This window comes from Melitaea cinxia, chromosome 3 (assembly GCF_905220565.1).
Source record: "Melitaea cinxia chromosome 3, ilMelCinx1.1, whole genome shotgun sequence".
NCBI lineage: Eukaryota > Metazoa > Arthropoda > Insecta > Lepidoptera > Nymphalidae > Melitaea > Melitaea cinxia.
The window spans coordinates 15,993,206-16,014,758 of NC_059396.1; the positions used below are offsets into that span (position 1 = coordinate 15,993,206).

General features: G+C 34.6%; 1 protein-coding gene and 1 non-coding gene across 2 annotated transcripts in view; one reads left to right on the forward strand and one right to left on the reverse strand.

Annotated features, from left to right (window-relative positions):
• The window catches only part of LOC123668103 (transcription factor Sp4-like), a 24,825-nt gene extending 4,529 nt beyond the window's left edge, over positions 1–20,296 (forward strand). The window contains exons 6-18 of the mRNA XM_045601899.1: positions 1–101; positions 9,783–9,885; positions 10,485–10,660; positions 10,757–10,790; positions 12,188–12,348; positions 13,063–13,149; positions 14,010–14,063; positions 14,583–14,729; positions 15,534–15,657; positions 17,109–17,304; positions 18,184–18,330; positions 18,912–19,056; positions 20,129–20,296. The exon at positions 1–101 is cut by the window's left edge and continues 19 nt beyond it. Coding sequence (XP_045457855.1) covers positions 1–101; positions 9,783–9,885; positions 10,485–10,660; positions 10,757–10,790; positions 12,188–12,348; positions 13,063–13,149; positions 14,010–14,063; positions 14,583–14,729; positions 15,534–15,657; positions 17,109–17,304; positions 18,184–18,330; positions 18,912–19,056; positions 20,129–20,296 — 1,643 coding nt within the window. The remainder of the gene's footprint in view (positions 102–9,782; positions 9,886–10,484; positions 10,661–10,756; positions 10,791–12,187; positions 12,349–13,062; positions 13,150–14,009; positions 14,064–14,582; positions 14,730–15,533; positions 15,658–17,108; positions 17,305–18,183; positions 18,331–18,911; positions 19,057–20,128) is intronic.
• A 178-nt stretch (positions 20,297–20,474) lies between these two features.
• On the reverse strand, positions 20,475–20,591 carry LOC123669801. The gene has a single exon (XR_006745795.1). It is a non-coding gene; the product is annotated as a U4 spliceosomal RNA (small nuclear RNA).
• Positions 20,592–21,553: the final 962 nt, after the last annotated feature.

Here is a 21,553-nt window from a genome sequence, read left to right on the forward strand (position 1 = left end):
GGGGTGTTTATGGCGGTTGTGTTGTGGGGGGTGTTGCGCCTCTGCAGGCTGTTACTGTGGACGGACAAGACGCACTGTTTATCCCGGCACACCACGCACAGGTAGGCTTAGAATTGTAAACTGACTACCCATGCCGTGTGGTTTTACTCGCGTCGATGTTAAGGACCATTGGTCCTTTTATGTGTCATGGTTAGATATTTTTTAGTTTTACAAATAGTAAGTATGACTAGAGAAATAATTAAGCGAAACTTTATTAAAATTGTTCGGTTTTTTGCATTGTGCATTTGTCACTTTATTAATACAAAAAAAAAAAACATAAATTTAAAAATAAAAGCAAGTGCTGAAACTTTTCAAGATTTTTTTTTTATTAATTTTATTTGACAAACAAGGAGTACAGTGATATATTAATAATTGTGTTTGCTCGCAAACGAAAACAATCGACTTCAATAACATCGACAAGTAATACAACGTAGGTAGACGACAAATAGTTAACTAAATACGCATTATCAAAGATTACTCCAAAAGTCGTTATCAGATCTCGATGAAATTTAAATGTGACCACATGATAAACATCGGCTTTCGATTAAATTAAAAACCATCAAAATCGGTACACCCAGTAAAAAAATATGCGGATTTTCGAGGGTTTTCCTCGATTTCTCTGGGATCCCATTATCAGATCCTTATCATGTTCCATTCCGGTTTCCTTATCATGGTGCCACACTTAAGATATCTCCTTTGCAACAAAAAAAGAATTATCAAAATCGGTTAATTGTTTATTATGTACGAAGTTATCCCCGAACGTACATAAAAAAAAAAACACACACACACACACACACACACATATATATATATGTATTTATGTATACGGTTGAATTGAGTAACCGTCTCCTTTTTTTAAGTCGGTTAAAAAATCAATTGAAACTAGAACTTTAAAACGAAATTTTTGACTCATTAGTATTTGTTATTATTGTTTAAGGGTGACCGAGCTTAGCTCGGTATTTGTAGTAAGTCGTGTTTTTGGAAATCATATTTAAATACGATTTAAAAATTTTATAATTATTTATAAAATTTGAATACAATTTTTTTTTTACCGACAATGATAAAAAATATAAATAAATGAATTATGTGGTGTCATGGGACACCAGGTAGGAACGAAGTTCCTTCGGATAGTAAAGAAGCAACACAATTTGAAAAAAAAAAGTTGAATTTTATATATATAGTTTCTTTCTATTTTGTTGATTGGTTTTTAATTAAGTACATAAAAGTATTTAGGAAATTTAGTATTATAGAAAATAACAAATATCGCAAAATAAAATAAATCAAAGAAAATAGTAATAGTAATAATAATTCAAACTATTAAGTGAAATAAAAAAACATATGTCTTTATTTATTTTTGTCGACAGTATAAAATTACATAAATAATTTTCGTCGTGTGACTGATATTACGTCACTTTCGTTATATATTTTTCTTACGGTTTTAGTATCACATTTTTTTCAGTTCGGTCGCCCAGCCAAATGTAAAGCCTGCCGTAAGGAACTTCGTTCCAATATAAAAAATAAAAAAGTAATTAAAAAATAATAATGATAAAATATAAATAATATTTTTCGATTTTACATACATTAATAAATAAATAAAAAACGAGTGCAATTAGAAAAAAATAATAATAATGATCGATCGAGGATTTTAACCATGGTCTTTTCGGTCGATCGCGACCGGCCGATTTCCCACCTGAGCTATTACAACGTTTCTGACTTTTGCGAAATTTACCTTTATATTCTAACGATATTTTTTCATTGTCTAAAAACTGCGATAAAAAGACATTTTATAAAAATAAATCCTAGCTAGATTTATTTATCTCCCCCGAAACTCCCTGCATACTAAATTTCATGAAAATCGTTGGAGCCGTTTCCGAGATTCAGATTCTATATACAAGGTGGTCGTGACAATACGACAATAATTAATACTGAGTATAGCTAGTAACATTCTCAATTAGCCTGCAAAAATTAAATTAACTAATATCTCATAGTTTAGTCACAAAACACTTTTCTTTTTTTATAACTAAAACATCACCCCATATCTGTTATTAAGCTGTCATCATGGCCGACACAAGTTACGTATTTAAAACAATTTAAATAAAAGTTGTAAATAATGTAATTTCACTAATCGTGCTACAATTTAACGCAAAATAAACCTTATACCGTTGTTCATAAGACACTAGAATTAATATGTGGAGAGGTAATAATTGATTTGCGCTTTCTTTCTGAAATATTTCGACCGATTTCTTTCGTATTTCGCACATCGTAATTCGTAATCGTAAGTAGGTCAGTGTGTCGCCGACTGCCGTTAGCCTGTGACGTGTTAAGCTATTTGATACCTCAGCGCTCGCGCAACATTCGATCTAGTGACGCCATTGTTTATAAGTGAGCAATTCTCAAAATAATGCTGAATGATTATTGTATTGCTGTCCCATAAATTGACTTAATTTTTTTAAATGGTAGAAAAATATTATGTTCAAGATAATAATTAAATAAATAAAATCACTGAATTACTGTTTACATTCCTGCTTTCATTCTTATGACAAATTGATAATTTATGAAAAAAAACAAAAAAAGATAAACTATTGAGTGTGCAAATGTATGGAGAGTGATGTGTCCCATTTAGCAGTGTATGACTTTCTATAAGTTTTTTTTTTTAATATTATAGGCTGGCATTTAATTTTATGATGCTATTTTACGCTGTTACTATCAATTTATCACTCGAATATACAATTTTGCGAAAAACATTGCATATTTTAAAAATAAATATATTTTATAACATGTCTTTAAAAAGTTCCTTTTGCGTTTTCTTATTTTGTTACGTGGTTTATGGAAAATATATAAAAACAAGTTAGTAGATTATGGTTTTCTGTGAAATGGCAACATTTAAGAAGAACGAAAACCTAAAATTAGCATTGCCTTCACTAGGCGGATTCATTTGAAAATATCGTTTCATTGTGTGGTCCTCGCCGGATTCAAAATTTTCTTCTTGTTTTGTAACTGTATTAACAAGGGTAAGTTTATAATTTTTAATGTTTATAGTGTTAAGAATTGATAATTGTTTAATACATTTTTGATATCTTATCACCTACAGTCGATTTTATCAGATTTTATTGTAGAAATAGATGAAATAAAAGTTATGGTCTGTGTTCGTTACTTCCTCTTTGGTTACTTTTGTTTGGTTATGTATAAGAAGAATATGAAGTAACAAAATAGGAAAACGTAAGGCAGAGTCTACATTGCATTTTTACCCAACTATAGCACAATATAAGGGAGGGTTATTTTTGCCTTTATGTCTATAACTATTTAGTTCTTTTCTCGAGTTCGAGGTTCTCAGTTTGACCTGTATGTTTGTATGTATGTACGTATATATGCTTGTCCGCGATTTTCTTAAAAACTACTGATGCTATTTGGATGGGGTTTTCACCATTGGGTAGCACATTTATTCAAAGTATAAGCTTTTGTCCGATTTCCAATGATTTTTTTTGTGTTTAAGTGGTTTGTAGGTGGCTTAGATCAACAATTAGACCCAGTAAGTAGGTTTGGCACTTCAATCGGGTTCTAGGGTTACAGTCTATTTTACGATTTTTTGTTGTGGTTTTGAGTGTGGTTTCCTGAATTCCCCTGATAAAAAACCCTCGCTAAGTTCCTTCTCAGCTGAGCTGTGTTTTTGAGGTCACAATAGATTTTAGTTTTAAGTTGACCTGATTGCCTAGGAATCTTCATGATATTAAAGAAAGTTTGAATTATAATGGTTGAGATTGTACCAGGCGCTTCCAATAGGGTGGACAAGACAACGTCTGTCAAGATATAGCTGTCTATTCATATATAAATCAGTAGTTCCTTTCAATAAATATGCAAATTATTTTACTAATGTTGTTAATTAATCTGTTTTTACACATGGCGGAATGAAGCAGGTATATGCGTTTAGGATGAGATTTTGTTTCTCTATTTTTTCGACTTAAACGTAGTTAGGTAATTACTAAAAACCATCGTTATTAGCTAGCTTTAAATGTAAAAATAATTATTTGCAGTAAATTCAAGAATGCCATTAACAAATGCAGAAAAGCAGAGACGCTATAGAGAGCGCCTTAAACAAGATCCAGAAAAATTTGAAAACTACAGAAAAAAAAATTTAGAGAGAATTAAATCTAAATATAAATATAAAAAAGTTAGTGAATTAAATGATAGAGAAAAATCGGAGGTGAGAAGAAAATGGCGGGAACAAAAGCGACAGAAGAAAAAAGAGAACAGCACTATAGAAACAGTTACACCTACCAGTTCTGAAATAACAAGTACTGCTAGCGACATCACTGCAATGTCAAATGTCAAAAGTATTCAAAGATCTAGAAATATGTACCGAAAGAAATATAATGCATCTCAAAATCGCATTATTACTTTACTTCGCCAAAATGAAGCTTTGAGAAAAAAACTGTATCGCATCCAGAAGAAACAAAGGGAAACAATAGACACACTACAAATTTTAGATATACTAAAACTACGGGCTAGGAATGAATTTCTAGAAAAAGCCTTAAAAGATACGTATAAAAGCTGTAAGCATAACAACGAAAGGAATGTACTTAAAAGGATTGCTGTGCAGAAATCTACGACTCAAATAAAGGCAAAGACTTATATGCTGAATATGTTAGGCGTTAAGGGAGGTATCAAAAAGAAGAAAGAAAAGGAGAAGAAGATAGTGAAAATAAAAAGAGAAGTCGAGAAGTTTTTTTTGAGAGATGATATTACAAGAGCTACAGCAGGGAAAAGAGAATGCGTAACCAAAAATAAATGCAAAAAACAAATTAGATATCTAAATAATACTTTAAAAAATATATATGAGATTTTTAAAAAGGAAGGTGGATCCGTTTCTTTTGCTACTTTCTGTAGATTTAAACCTTTTTATATACTTTCTCCATCAATAAAGAAAAGAGAAACGTGTTTGTGTATATCACACAGCAATTTTGATTTCAAATGTGTAGCACTCAGACGGCGCAACATCATTTTATATCCCAATTCCTACGAACTGATAAAGGACAATGTATGCAACATAAAAAATTATAACTGCATGTATGGCAAATGTTTACAGTGCAAATGTAAAAAAATTAATTATAATATAGAAGACCCAGAGATGACAATAGAATGGAAAATGTGGGAGACAGTTCAGCATACTTACAAAAAGAAGACAGCTAAAGACAAAAATATATCTATGTTAACGAAAAAAACTACTAAAACGAATAAAACTGGAACTGTTCAACTTTTAGTTGACGCTTTGGAAGCAGATATTCCTAAATTTAAAACACATGTTTTTAATTTTTTGCATCAAAATGATGAATATAAAAATTGCAAAGAACATTTAGATGAAAATGAAGCTGCCATACATTGCGACTTTTCGGAAAACTATGTGTGCAAGATGGGTACTGAAGTACAATCAATGCATTTTGGCGCCTCCAAAATACAAGTAACATTGCATACGGGTGTCATATATTGCAAAGAGACAAAGCAATCATTTTGTACAATTTCACCAAGCAATGTTCATCAACCAGAAGCTATATGGGCTCATTTAATACCAATACTCGAAGTAACCAAAACACTGATACCTAACCTTAAAAAATTATATATTTTCTCTGATGGACCAAGTTCTCAATATAAGCAAAAAAAGAACTTTTACCTAATCAAACATTTTGCCGTTTTATACAATATTGATATATCATGGTCGTTTTTTGAAAGCGGTCACGGAAAAGGCGTGGCTGATGCCATAGGCGGTGTTGTCAAAAGAGCCTTAGACCGTGAAGTATCCTACGGTAAAGATATTCAAAATGCCTCCGACGTCTACTCGTCTTTAGAACAGACTGTACCTTCAATAAAATGTATTTACATCAGTGAAACTGAAATTGATGAAGTTCGCAAATTAATACCAACTTCTCTGAAAGCTGTTCCAGGTACTATGAGTATCCATGAGGTTATAGCCATGAAAAGTAATGATAAATTAATTTATCATCGTCCATTAACTTGTTTTTGTAATGGTTTTATCTGCAATTGTTTTGATATGAAAATGCACCAATTCGAAACAGTTTTTACTGAGAAGCCAACGGATCCTTCAACGCCTGCTAACACCGATATTTCATGTTGCGATGACTTGTTTTCTGTTACGGATTTATTATTAGATGAAAATGTAGCTTTAAATGAAGAAATTGAGTGCGTATCTCAAGTTATAGATATGGAACAACACATTGAAGATAATTTAGCCACAAAAATAACTGTTGTTAATGAAGAGATTGACAGCGTACTTACTAACGAAAATATTAACAGTCAAGTTTTAGACATAGAGTATAATGCCGAACCTAATGCAACCACAGAAATAACTGTTTGTAATGAAGATATTGAATCGATTAAGGAAAATATTAACAGTCAAGTTTTAGGTATAAAACAAGACACTGAACAACATTTCATTACAAATATTGTAGATATATCAGACATTACACACAATGACAAAAAACAATTACATAATGTGCAGCTTAATTTAGGAGGGCCAAATCCTTCAATTTTACAAATAACTGACAAATCAATATTTTCGCAAACAAAATCTTTACGAACCGTAGTAAGACGTCGAGTTCCTTGTACACGATGCAAGATGGGTATGAGCATGTATGAACTAGTAAGATGTATGACGTGTAATAGATATTATTGTCGGCGTTGCATTGGTGGAGAGACAGATACGGACTTCATAATTTGTGCCTCATGTTTTAATTCATTTTGAACAGCTTTTAGTGGGTAGGTATTATAAATAAAATACAGATAGATTTTATAAAGAAACATATATATTAAACATATTTATTGGTTTCAGGTACAGTCCCCCGTTTTTAGAAATGGGAGTATTAATAAACATTGACAAGTTTTTATCTAAGTCTGACTTCCGCTTTCTTCTAAGAAACAAGCTGCCTTGGCCTTGGAGCGAAACACACTATATAAAATCACCAAGATGTGTTAATTGTAATTGGCAGACAAAACCATTTATCATCATGCAAATTCACTTTGTATCATCAATGAATACTGAAGCCATAAAGAGTTTATTGGATGATATATATGTTTGGTGCCCTAATTGTGATTTTTTCTTATATGATCATTACACTCCAGACGAGTGTGAGATTTGCAATGCGTAATTTTTATAATAATTTCATAGCTAATATAATAGCATAAGTAAATAATACTTAAGTTTATTTGATATCCCATTTGTGATTTAGACATACTTACCTATAACGATTTTTGATTGATTTACTTTAGAATAAGTATAATTAATTTTCACGTAAAATGTGATTGATATTACAGTATTCAACGACAGTTCTTTTAAAATACTAGGCTCGGACAAAATTTGTGATTTCTAAGATAGCTAATTAACATCATTCTCAATCTTAAGTTCGAATTATGTTAAATAAAAACATTGTTTTGAAGTGTATTGTATATACTCAGCCTTATAAGTTCTTGTTGTGTTACCAAAGTTCCTACTTTGTTATTGTCCTGATAGAGATGACTGATTTTTCTATTATTATTTAAAATTTAACAATTTTTTATAATAATTAAGAATTTTAGAGCATAGATTGTTGATTTATTTTGTAATTTTAATTAAAAAATGACTGAGATTCTGCCTGTGAACATAATAATTTAAAATGTTTTCCAAGCAGGTGTTCCAAAGGTAACGAAATGGACAAAATGTTGTCTATTTCTTCTAAAGTATTGATCTTATAATTAAAGTTTTTTGTTATCTGTCTGTGTTTTCATTTAAAATATTTAAAATGTATTAAAAAGGTTTGCAATCTTTTACGTGTTTTCATTTTTAACGAATTTTATTCGGTAACGTAATAAGAACATTTTTAGACCATCGTCTTAAAAACTTATATTTTTTTCCAAGAAATATTAAATAAATAAGGTATTTTTATAAAAAATAATAAAATTTGAATATGTCTTTATTAATTGGAAACATTAATAAGTAGGATATTGTCATTTTTTTTTTAAAAGTCAAAATAAAAATTTTTCAGCATTATTTTGAGAATTGCTCAAGTACTCAAGTATATTTTTTTGTTACTGTGAGATATTAGACGCTTGAATTAAGTGAAGTGAGATTAAGTGAAGACACATTATTTAGGATATTTATTAGGTAAACTGTGCGAAATTAGACGCTTATTTTGTGTGCAAATAGTAATATTTTTAATAAAAATGCCTCGCTATAATTATACGGCTTCAGAGTACACCGATATGATATTAATTTATGGAGAATGTGACACAAACGCTGCTTTAGCGATTCGTACATATCAAGAGAGGTATGGGCATACCCGTGTTTGTCCAACAAATGGTCGAACTATTGTCAAAGCTATCCAGAGGCTTCGGGAGAATCAACCCTTAATCCCACACTCAGATTGTGCTCCTCCGCAAGTCAGAGTGAACTTGGATGAACGGATTCTAAATCATTTTACTTTAAATCCAACTACGAGCTTACGTAGAGTAGCTCGCCATTTTCGTGTGCCCCACTCAAGTGTGCACAAAATTTTGAAACTCGACAAACGTAAGCCTTTTAAATACAAAAAAGTACAGGCATTGTTAACAAGAGATATGTCTACCAGAGAAGAATTCTGTAACTCAATGTTACGAAAAAATGAAGAAATCCCCGACTTCCTCTTCAACGTAATGTGGACGGATGAAAGTACTTTTACCAAGAACGGTTTATGGAACCGTCACAACTTAAGGCACTGGAGCACTGAAAATCCGCAACTGACAAGAGACAGCTCGCATCAGTACAGATTTGCCATCAATGTGTGGGCTGGTATACACAGAAATACAATAATTGGGCCCATTTTTATTGATGGTAATTTAAATGCGGAGAAATTTTTATTATTACTCAATGAAACAGTTTCAGAGTACATGGAAGAGCTTTCTCTCGATGTATATCGACAGACGTGGTACAAATTGGATGGTGCACCTGCACACTCGGTGACTTCTGCGAGAGCACGTTTAACCGAGATGTTTGGAGAGCGATGGATCGGCCGTTATGGCCCCACGAGGTGGCCACCGAGGTCACCAGACCTCACACCACTCGATTTTTTTTATGGGGTTACGTTAAAAATGATGTTTACGCCACGGATGTAACTGATGTGGAGGACTTGAAAAATCGTATAATACGATCTTTTGATAAATTAAAAAGTATGGCAGTTAATGGTGACCTGTTATCAAAAGTGAGAAATAATATTTTACGTAGATACATTTCGTGTGTTCGAGTTCATGGTGGACATATTGAGAATTTTAAAATTTAATATCTTTTAATGTATTTTGTATGTGTTAATTATTCTGACAATCAAAAACAAATAATTGAATAATAATAGTGTCAAAGTATTGCGATGTATTGTGTTACAGCGGCGAGAGGCTACCTGCCCGCCCGCCTTTAGTCAGAGGTCAGTGAATCTAAATTACAAATGGCGTACTATGTATTTTATTAATTTACGATATTAAGTTTGTTCGAAAATTTCATTTTTTCAAAAACGGTTCAAAATATTTTCTGATAGTTTTATGATATTTCTATATACCAATACGACCTGTGTTTTCATTTATTGTCGTATGGTCGTGTACACCTTGTATATACAAGAATTGCTCGTTTAATAGTATAAGATTAAACACTCCTCTGACATTAAAAAAAAAAGAGTGTCACATGAAGAATTCAAAGAAATAAATATAAGTCATAATATGTGATATTCTTCCAGAATTTCTCAGGCATGGGTCAAGTGAGTCTTGTAAATGGACAACTAGTGAGGACTCCGGTTCTGCCGGCTGGATTCCTGCAAAATGTCATGCATTTACCTGCAGGTAAGCTATGATGATATTTATTTCCTCATTAATGTCACTTAAAGATTACCTACTTCATTTCCTAACATAGCTGGGTTCTAATTTCACTTTTTCTTCGGGAATGCTTGAGAAGCACACTTATTTTGCTTATCGCTTATTCACTATTTAAAGTCATAAAGAATTAATGATCATCGTTTCGATAAATCAATTTTTTGACTTAAATTTTTGAAATCCCCAAAAATGCTGTTTTTTTTTGAGATTATTGCTATTTTATTTTATATTAATTTATTTTTATTTTCAATCATATAAATTTAATTTTGTACTGAGAGAATGTAGTTTATTTTTTTCGTATTTATGACTGATTGGATAATATACTGAATAATGCGTAAATGTCATATCATAGCTAACCATATAGTCATATAATTGGCAACACAGACCCATAAAAATAATTGATAAATTTTACAGTTTACTTAATTCATTTCGGATCATGTACTTAAAATTATCATCAATCAGTTATATGGTCCACTGCTAATTATGTCAACTATGTGGGCAGACATCACGCACTGCTTAACATTCTGTCGTACTAACTCGTGTTGTCTGTTACCCTGCTTACCTAACAGAGCAACAGGCCACCCTCACCATACCCGGTACTAACTTAACAATACCGATAAGCGCTTTGACCGGCAATCAGATGATAACGATCCCGGGCACGAACATATCTATCCCTGCGGGCGGGATTCAAATCCCGACAAGTCAAGCGATATCGATACCTAGCTCCACGAACGTACAATTGCCGGTGGCGAGTGTGGCGAACGTATCCAATGGGGCTAATGTGGCGAATGTGGCTAACGGCGGTATGACTGGGGGGGATAACAAGAATGGAATCGTGAAGGAGGTGAAGTCACCCGCCAGTCCTGCGGGGCAAGGTTGGTACATCATACATTTGGAGGCTATTTTTTTACAACTGTCAAATTGACAGTTAATAATTTTGTTGCAGTATTAATTATCTGTAATATTATTTCTTGCTTATTTTGTGCTTGGTGTTTTGTTTCATTCTATCACTGCAAATCACTCGTATTGAATGTTCATTCCGTATTTAGAATTAGATTTTCACTGTGTCTTTTTGGTTTTTTTTTTGTGTTTTGTTAGGAAATTTTAGAATATCCCAAGAAAAATTGTATGATATTCTTGACTATTACGAGGAAAAAATATTTTAACTTATATTATTAGTGTAATTAAGTGTAAAATTCCTCATCTCTTGACCACTAGAGAAAAGCTCAAAAATTTAAGTCAGTTATTTATTATGTTACCTTCGAGAAGTGAATTTAAGGTAGTGACATTATGCTAAAGAGTCACTAGCTTTACAATTATATAATAAATAATATTAAAACAGTGGTCGATCTATAGTCGCTTCAGCCTGTAATATCCCACTACTGGGCATAGGCCTCCTTCCCCATGTAGGAGAAGGATCAGAGCTTAATCCACCACGCTGCTCCAATGCGGGTTGGCGGATATATTCCCTACTATGAGTAACGAACGCTATCATGTGTACATGATAACAACCGGGACCGACGGCTTAACGTGCTCCCCGAGGCACGGGTGGGGACCCACAAAGACTGCACAAATACCCAGACCACGGTAAACACCTGTATGGTCAATACAAATGTTTGTCATGTGCGGGGTTTGAACCCGTAACCGCCAGCGCAACAGGTGCAATCCATGGTTGTAACCGTTGCGCCAACGCGGCGTTAATAGTATCATCATAATACGTTAAAGGAAATATAAATAAATCATTAACATACACACATGTTGGTTTGTTGATATAGTTTTTTTTTTACTACAATATAAATATATTCATATATTATGACTAGACTCAAGGTGAGTATAGGACCCACAATCACTGAAGTAGACAGCAGGGGCCTTGTATAATGACGTCATTACAGTGTAATTATGATAGCAGCATCGGGACTGAGTAGGGATCGCTTTGCGCATCTTGCAGGTGTCGCAAAAATATACTTCATTTTTCAGAATAAAAAAATTGTAAAAGTATTTAGTACTCATTAAATAACTATATATATATATATATATATATATATATATATATATATATATATATATATATATATATCCATAAAATGTTGAGGTAAAGTTGAAGTTTGTTCAACCTCCGTGCCCGTAACCATATAACCGATAGTAGTAATGACCACCCACGGTGTCCGCTGGCGGTGGCGTAGCACTTTCAGGAGGGGTGGGTAGTGTTCATGGTGCACGTGCAGGTGTTCGTGGCATATAGACGAGATCGGTAACGATGGGGCGTCCCCAGGTGGAGGCGTGGCGGTGCGCGGGGGCGTGGGCGGCGTGGGCGGCGTGGGCATGGTGCCCGTGCAGGTGCCCGTGAGCGTGGCCAACGGGCACACGGTGTACCACACGGTGCACGTGCCCGTGCACGCCTCGCACCTGCAGATTATACCGCAGTTGCAGCAGGTACGCACTTAATTGCCTTTTTTTCTTTTCTTTTTTTTCTTGAGGAGTTTTGTGTAAGGTTTGAAGAACTTACCCTGTAGGGTGCTCTAATTTTTTTAACGGCTTTCCTTATATTTACTCCTGTGCCCGCAAAAGTCCGGAAACACACACAATACAAAGCACAAACGCCCATATCACGATAGACATATGTATGACTAATATAAATGCATAAGCGAGAATCGAATCCACAACCGCCCTTGCAACAATCACAAGCCTTACTATTACCCTTGTACTTGTACCCTTGTGCCTACCTCACTGTTATAACACATTGTAGTTTATCGATTACACGCTAGTAAACACACACAAACTCAAATGCACACCAACAAAAAGAGACCACATATGCTTTTTTTGATTTGTACTATCTTTTAAAATTGTTATGTTAGTACTTTAAAACTTACATTTGGTAAAATTTCTGTGTGAGTACATTGTTAACTGTACGTGTAACTATTTTGTTTTAGTAAGTACTATATCAATAATCATATTCTATCTAATGTATTCTGGGACAATCTGACTTACCTTGGTTCATATACATATATCAAACATACGGATTGTATCTATAGTTGCAATACTAGATACATCAAACTAATAAACTTTTTTTATTACTTAGACTGCATTAACTCAAACGTTAGTCATCTGAAATATCAAATTATAGTACTTTTTTTTTTAATTTTGCAGATGCAAGCGCAACCACAAGTCGCCAACGTACTGACGCCTTCTGGTCAAATACAACAGATACAAATTGCGTCCTTAGGGAATGTCCAGGTTAGTCTCAACTTAATGTTACCAGCAAAGCTTTTATTGAAAATACTTATAATTCTATTTTATAAAGAGGTGTTGTTAAATCTTAATAATTGAAAATAATATAAATAATTAATGAATTATAAACTATTTTGTAAAGATTAAAACTTAATTTTCGCACTTAGTTTGTGTGAATTAGGGTTTGATAATGCGATTTGAACTTACAAAATCATTTTTTACTCTTAGATATCTATTTTTACCTACTAAGTACTTTCTTACATACAATTTTAATGATAAAGCAACTCGAGTAATAATAAAATTGATTTGAGTGACACAATTAAAAATCGACTTCAAATCTCATTGCTTAGTTTATTCCATATAGGATGGAAGTAAGCAAGGAAACAAAAATACGCTCCCAGCGAATAAGAGACCCGATAGAAATTAAAATACAAAGTTCTAAAATCTACATGACATTGTTTTTAAAACCATAGAAACAAAAAAAAAAAACTTTTGAGTTTCTAAGATATTATAGTAACTTAGTAAGAAAGGGTTTGGTGATTTTAAAGTTTTATATTTATTTTTAATAATACTGTTTTCAAGCAGTGTTTGTTCATGTGGTGAGTAAGGTGATCAGAGCTCCTGGGGCATGGGGATAGGGTTGGCAACGCGCTTGCAGTGCTTCTAGTGTTACCATCAGGTGAAATGTACGTTTTTAACCGACCCGCATGTATAAAAAAGGTCTAAGGCAACCCAAAAAATTTTGGAGTTTCTGAGAGTCATAGAAATTTGATGTGGTAAAATTTGGTCTATTGGATCACTTATTTCTGAGGGTGTCACTTAAAGTATGGGATGTAGTGAGTAGTAACGGTGGCCTACGTTGGCAGCAGGGCGGGGCGCAGGGCGGGGCGGCGCAGGGACAGCCCACCATCACTCTGCAGGTGAACTAACTTTACACTATCTATCTTTTTATGTAAGGGTATCTACATTTATTCATGTAAAATTGTTAATTTGGTTACTTACGTTTTTCTTTTGATATGAATGATGTTTGGTTATTGTTAATAATTTATATTTATTTTTTATATATTTATTTATTAATATGTGTCTCTATCTAAGGAGCCTATAAATAGAAATTTAATTCAATTAACAAAAATATTAATGTGAATTACCAAAATGAAACCACCAGCCAAAGCTTTGGGAAAATCATTACTGGTTTAATCATTAAGGTATCGTTAAAAAGTGTAATTTACACATTTAAAATTTTTGTCGATAGGATCACTTAATTACTGATTTCCTCTTTTGCACTCTACATAACCAATAATAATAAGCTTGAATTTATCTATTCCTGTTATACATACACTATACCCTGGTTCTACTTGCCTAAAACTAATGCATGATATAAAAATACAATTTTCTACATACATATGTGTATATATTATATAAGCTAATATATCTAACAAACTGCACTCGTTAACGCTGCTCGGAAGGCGGTACCGAATCAAATGCAAGAGAATCAAGTTCAACAGCCGACTATCATAACCAGTACTCCGGGGCAACAGCTCACCGTCATACCCACTAGCAATGTGAGGACGGCCAATGTTGTACAGGTATCCCACTGTTGGGACCCCACATGGTTTTGATAAAACCATCTCTGAAAAAAAAAACATAAATGTCCTTAAATATTATGGTATACTAACCGCGTGTCGCGGTTTTACCTGCGTTAATTTGAGGAAAACACTTCCTAAAATACTATATAGCCCACAGCCTTCCTCAGTGAATGGACTATCGAATACAAAAAGAACTTTACAATTCGAACCAGTATAGGAACTGAGATTAGCGCGTTTAAATAAACTAACAAACTTTTTAGCTTTATAATACTTGTATTAGTGTAAATGATGTTCAACAATACTTTTAAAATTTATATATATTAACTTTAAAACAATGAGGTTAGTAAGAGTGAGAGCTAAGTTGTTTATGGTGTCCTGTTTAACTGAGGTAGGGCACAGCAGGAAATTTCCTGCTCAAAATATGGAGCAACCCGACTAGGGTAGTACCTAGACCTTACAGAAGATCACAGCTAAATAATACTGTTTTCAAACTGTTGTGTTCCTGTTGGTGAGTAAGGTGACCAGAGCTCCTGGGGAATTGGGGATAAGGTCGGCAACGGGCTTGCGATGCTTTTGGTGTTGTAGACATGGGTGGTCTATAAGTTATGGTAATCTCTAAGCATCAGGTGAACCGTACGTTTGTTGCTGATGTAGTTGTGTAAAAAAAAAATGTGGTGAGGATGCCGATGCTGGGCGGCATGCAGCTATTTTTTTAATACCAAGATCATCGGGAAGAATGTCGGCATAAGTTCATATCGTTCGTGCGCAGTACAAGGGGGTTTATGGTTTCCTTTGGCGCGGCAGATGCCGACGCTGGGCGTGGGCGGGCTGGGCGGCGTGCAGCTGGTGAGCGCGGTGGGGCTGCCGGGCGTGCAGCTGGCGCAGCTGCCGCAGCCGCAGCCGCAGCCGGCGCCGCAGCCCGTCATCGGTAACCGCTTCGTTCACACTCACGATCCAACCTGTGATGTCCCATCTATAATATAAAAATGAGTCGCTGAATGTGTTGCTAAGCGCAAAACTCGAGAACGGTTGGACCGATTTCGCTAATTCTTTTTTTAAAATATTCCTTGAAGTACGAGGATGGTTCTTACGGAGAGAAAAATTCATAAAAAAAAAAAAATTAAATTTCCTGAAAAAGTCTAAAAACAACACTTTTCTATACTCCCATACAAAAGATTTGTGATAATACTTAAAAGTCAATTTGAACTTTAATACCATACGATAAAGTTTGTGTTAGCCGATACGAAGTTCGCCGGGTCAGCTAGTTGATAATAAAAACTAATAAACGCTTCACACTCAACGGCCCCAGTAGGATTATCTCCTGTGTCGGGAGTCCGGATGCGCACACAATGCATAAGCACAAATGCCCAGACCACGACAAACATCTGTATGGCCAATACAAATGATTGTCATGTGCGGAGATCGAACCTGCGACCGCTAGCGCAACAACCAGCGATGTGACCGCTGCGCCAAAGCGTCGTCGATCACTGCTGATCATAGACCTCTTCCTCCATGTGGAGCGACGCGTTGGCGTGACGGTCACAGCACTGTTTACAGACATGTAGCGCTGGCGGTAGCGAGTTCGATCCCCGCACGTGGCAATCAAATACAAATGTATTCGTATGGTAACATTTACAACAAAAAAGAAAAAGGGTGTACTTGCACTAATGAATATTCTGTTTGAGACAAAATACAATAATTATATGTGTTTCTAAAACACACAGCAAGATTGTTTCTTGATTATTTTGTGTTATCTCTATCTTTATGGTCTCTAGCAGAACGCGCCGATTGTCATAGAGAAGCGTACCTGTCACTTGAATGTCATATAGCGTTTTTAGATATTGCCGTGCGCACTTGCAAAAAATTTTTCTCATCGTTTTTCAGTGTTTTTGACAGCTAGTTTCTGGCTTGGAAAATTGGGGGTGGACAAATAAAATAGCACAGTGGACAACAGAAGAAAAGAATTTGTTGAGCGAGAGTTGGAGACAGTCAACTTTACTAACATATAGGGCTCCTATTAACCGTTGGGTACTGTGGTGTCAAGACCAAGGTATTGATCCCACAGCTCCAACGGGAAATGATCTGGCTAGATTTTTAGCCAAGCTTTTTATTGAAGATAGGTTAGCATACAAAACTATACTTTTACATAAATCAGCTGTCTCTACCTTTTGTGCAAACAGGTTCAGAGGAGTTATCAAAGGATTTTTTTGTCAAACAGATCTTAAAAGCTATTTCCAATGTCAGACCACCGGAAATTATCTCTCTAGTCTATGAACGCATTCTTCAATCTTGCTGTGTGTTTTCTCACACACATAATAACTGTTTTGTTGTAATGCAAATCAGTCTTATTATATGCTAAATGTTTATAAATAATTTCAGAAACGCCATTCCCCGGTCAGCAAATCCAGCAAGATCCAAACGAGCCTGGCAAGTGGCAAGTAGTGACGGTCAGTGCGGGTAACTCAACTGCGACGGAGTGTGAAGCGATCAAAAACAGGCCCACAAGTCCCAATGGTGGAAAGCGTTTGATGAAACGCGTGGCTTGCACGTGTCCTAACTGTGATCAAGGAGAAAAGTAAGATACAGTGCAAACTTTATCTATTGATAGGAATAGAGAAATCATATAATAACTAGCGGACCCGACAGACGTAGTCCTGCCCGGAAAACAGCTACCAAATTTGTGTGCTTATATACCGATAACAGCACCACCTACCGGCTCCAATTGAGATAAAAACTACTCTATCTTCCAAGTTGGACTAAATTACAATGTTTACAAAATTTGATAAAAATTGGTTCAGTAGTTTCGGAGTTTATCGCGAACATACATCGTGACACGAAATATATATCTAAAAATAGATTTCATTTCAATAATATATTATTGGCAGAAAGTCGGCAGTGATGCCCCATCTCAAACGATTAAGATAAAATGTTGATAAAACATTGGAATACATAGTATTTATGAGATTATGCTTGTGTGCAATCATACTGTATATTTTGTTGCCCCATGAATTTAGAATTTTTTAAAGAAGGGTTGTACCGCTTCATACCTCTTCCAAAATCCGAAGCTGATTTATATAATGGTGCTTGTTATTTATTGTCGTCATAGAAATTGGACACTGAATAAATAGTGTACTTTTAAAACACCAATCCTTCATTTGTCTTTCATAATATTCATCCAAATCCCAAATATAAATCTCAACATATGTACCTAATTTGTTTCACTTTATTTATTATTAATTTTTTTCTTTCCTCCTCAATATGTGCACATTTCTTACAGCTGTATCGTGTCCTATGCCAAAGGTTTTTTTGGAAGAAATCGCTCTTTAGCGTTAAGATCGCCTATGTATATCGTGTATTGTATCTTTTTTTATGTGTTTGTATTTCGGTGTACATTAAGAATAAATAAATAAATAAATCCTTGATACAGTACTGATGTATCTAATAATATTTTCAGCCGTTTAGTAGATAGGAAGAAGCAACATGTTTGTCACATACCAGGCTGTAACAAAGTCTATGGAAAGACATCTCACCTAAGGGCTCATTTGCGTTGGCATTCTGGAGAACGCCCCTTCCTTTGTAATTGGCTGTTCTGTGGAAAAAGGTACATTATTATTTTTATTTTCATTTTAAAGAATAAATGTAGAAGGCAGTCGACCTAGTTGCCTTGTCTGTCACAAAAACTATACCCGTGAATATACAAAGGATCTGTAAATACCGTCCTTAAAATTTTAAGCAATTGTAGACAATTGATAATCAATGACTATTATTTATGACATAAAAAGAAAGAATCACTTTTGTCTCCAAATAGGTCGTCATCCAACTTTTGCTTTATCCGTTAGGACATAGCATTGTATTTTGCGTGCAGCCATCTATTTAAACTCGGACAGCAAAATATTTTATATTAACATTTAATAATCATATAAAGAAATACATTTAATACTTACTAATACGCTTACACTGGCCTGTTGGCGCAGTGTGCGGTGACCTTGCTTTCTGCTCCGGGTGTTGTGGGTTTGATTCCCGCCCCGAGTCTGGGTGTAATATATATTTATATGTATTATTTTTATGTATTTAACGAAAAAAATATATGTAGCTATATCAGTTGGCTGTTATGAACAGACGGACCTTATGAACAGACGACCGTGTGTGTATTACAGATATTTATTATTATTTATATTTCAGGTTTACTAGATCGGACGAGCTTCAAAGGCATAGAAGAACCCACACTGGCGAGAAACGCTTCGAATGTCCGGAGTGTAGCAAACGCTTCATGCGTTCCGATCACCTCGCTAAACACGTGCGAATACATACTAAGAACCGGATTACGGTTAGTATCATATTATATTAGTATACTAGATGACCTGGTGAACTTCGTATCGTCATACTTTTCGTGAATATATCTTTTTTTTATATGATGGGCTTTTAAAAAGCAATGGGAATAGCTAGATTGGAAAACTACTAGGTTTAATATAATTTCATTTTTGTATATAATCACCCTTTTAGGGCCTTCTTGGGTGCAAAAAAAAAAATCGTTTCCGGCGGTATTCACTTTTTCGTCTTCTTTATATTTTGTGCCTCGCAAATGTTCTTTCAATCGCGGAACTAAGTGAAAATCACTGAGGGCCAAGTTCATAAATATGGTGGATGTTCGAGCATTCCAAAGCCAGTATCTTCGATTGCTGCAATGTCAACTGTAGTCTTGTGGCGGTGCGTTGTTCAAAGTATTCAATAATTATAACTCCTTGGATGTCCCAAAAAACAGAGCTCATGATCTTGCCGGCAGATGAATTTGTTTTGAATTTTTCGTGTTGGAAATGAATGATGATGGTCTTTTTCATGTCACAAATTGCTGTTTTGTCTCAGGGTTATAATGGTGAAGCCATGTTTAAATCAATTGTATTGAATCGAGCCAAAAAATGATCAAGTTCTTGTTGAAATAATTTAATGAGTTCTTTGAAACCTTGAGTCCTGTTAGCTTTTGTGCTCCAGTTTGCGTTTTTTGTACCCAACGCGCGGATACCCTTTTCATTACCAACCTTATCTTACAAAATGCTACGAGCACTTCCAACTGAAATCTTTAGCTCTTTAGCAATAAAACGGACTGTTACACGTAGATCTTCAAAACCAATTTTTCCAACTTTTTCGACCGTTCCCTGAGTGACTGATGTCGAAGGGCGGCCCGAACGTGGTATATCTTAAAACCGTTGTTCTTCCACGATTAAACTCTGCACACAACCGAGCCACTGTTGAATATGGTGAAGCAGTCTCTCCCTAATGTCTCTCGTAATTCGTTAAAAAAAAATTAAGCAAAAATATTTTATCACCACACGCATTTTAACTCAGCCTCCTTGGAGGCGTGCAATTTTCACATTTATTTAAATGTCTTTTTAATTTAACAGGAGGTGGCAACATCAACACAGTCCATGTACTCTGATTCGGGCGATGACAGCTGTGATGATAAGATGATGCTCACAATCGAGACTATGCATCCCGGAGGTGATGAAGAGAAACTGGTGATGATACGACCAGGCCAGGTGAAGATCGACCCTGACCACATCGATAGCTAGAATCGTATTTAATGTGTAAAAGTTTATATTATGTCACGAGTCCCATAGGGCTAGAAAAATTTGGAGAAATCCTAAAAGCTTATCGATGATAGACCTTTTTAAAAAACAATGGGTAATAGTCAAGTCCACTTTTCCACTATTATACCTATGATAACATTTGAAAGTAGACGTATGTACCTATGTATCAATAATGTGAAAAATACGTCATATTAAACTTGGTTAGTAAGTTTTCAACTAGCAATAATCGCACCTCGGATTAACCTCATTAGTTACGATATTGCCTCTGCGCAAAGTTAGTTAAAAGTTAGTAAGTTGGTAGTAACAGTACTTTTAAAGTGATAAAGCATCTGAAAACTTTTATTATAAAAAGTGACCATATTTAAAAATTTTCACCTAAATTGTAGATTGTAGTGTTATACATACAACATTTTAATTTATTTCTCCCTTGGATCTTTTTGTCCAATCAGAGCCCAAAGGCAATCTCTATATAAAATATGCTCATAAGGTGATAAAATAGTCACTGTACTTTAACCTAAAAGAAACCTAGGACATAGAAGTTAATAATTATTGCTAAATATACGAAGATCGTTCTGGTGTATTCGCCTTAGTATTATCGGTCGCGGATTCGCTTTCCACTCGCTACAAATATTTTTGTATGTTTGTCTTCGAACCGTGCCTCGAAGAGCTCATTACTGATACTTGATAGCGATCGTAACATCAGGGAAGCAGCGTGGTGGATTAAATTTTAACATTAACATGCACTGATTGCTTGTAAAGGTTGCTATAGTGTCACTTATTAGATCTAATGATTGACACGTTACAATATAAATGTATAGTAATTTTTGTTATTTTATCACCAGTATAACGATAATACTAGAAATGGCATTACATAGTTCTTATACTAGCGAAATTCTCATAGTGTAAAATCTTTTGAGCAAAAGGTAGTATCTAAATGGCATACTTTTATTGGTCCATGTGAATATGGCTTCCTAATTTACTCTCAACGCGAATACACTGTATTTTAATATTTTCGATGTCAAATGAAGTAATATATTTTTTCACACTTTGGTCATTAGGTAGTTAGGTATAATTCTATAGTCTGTATTAGAGATAACAGATAATTAATACAAATATAGGTATAGATATAGATCACGGTTTTATACATAGATCGGGCAAATACAGTGGTGGGGGTACGTTGACAGACAGTATAGCATTCTGTCTCTTTTTCTATCACACGTCACCGTCACGCATTTATGC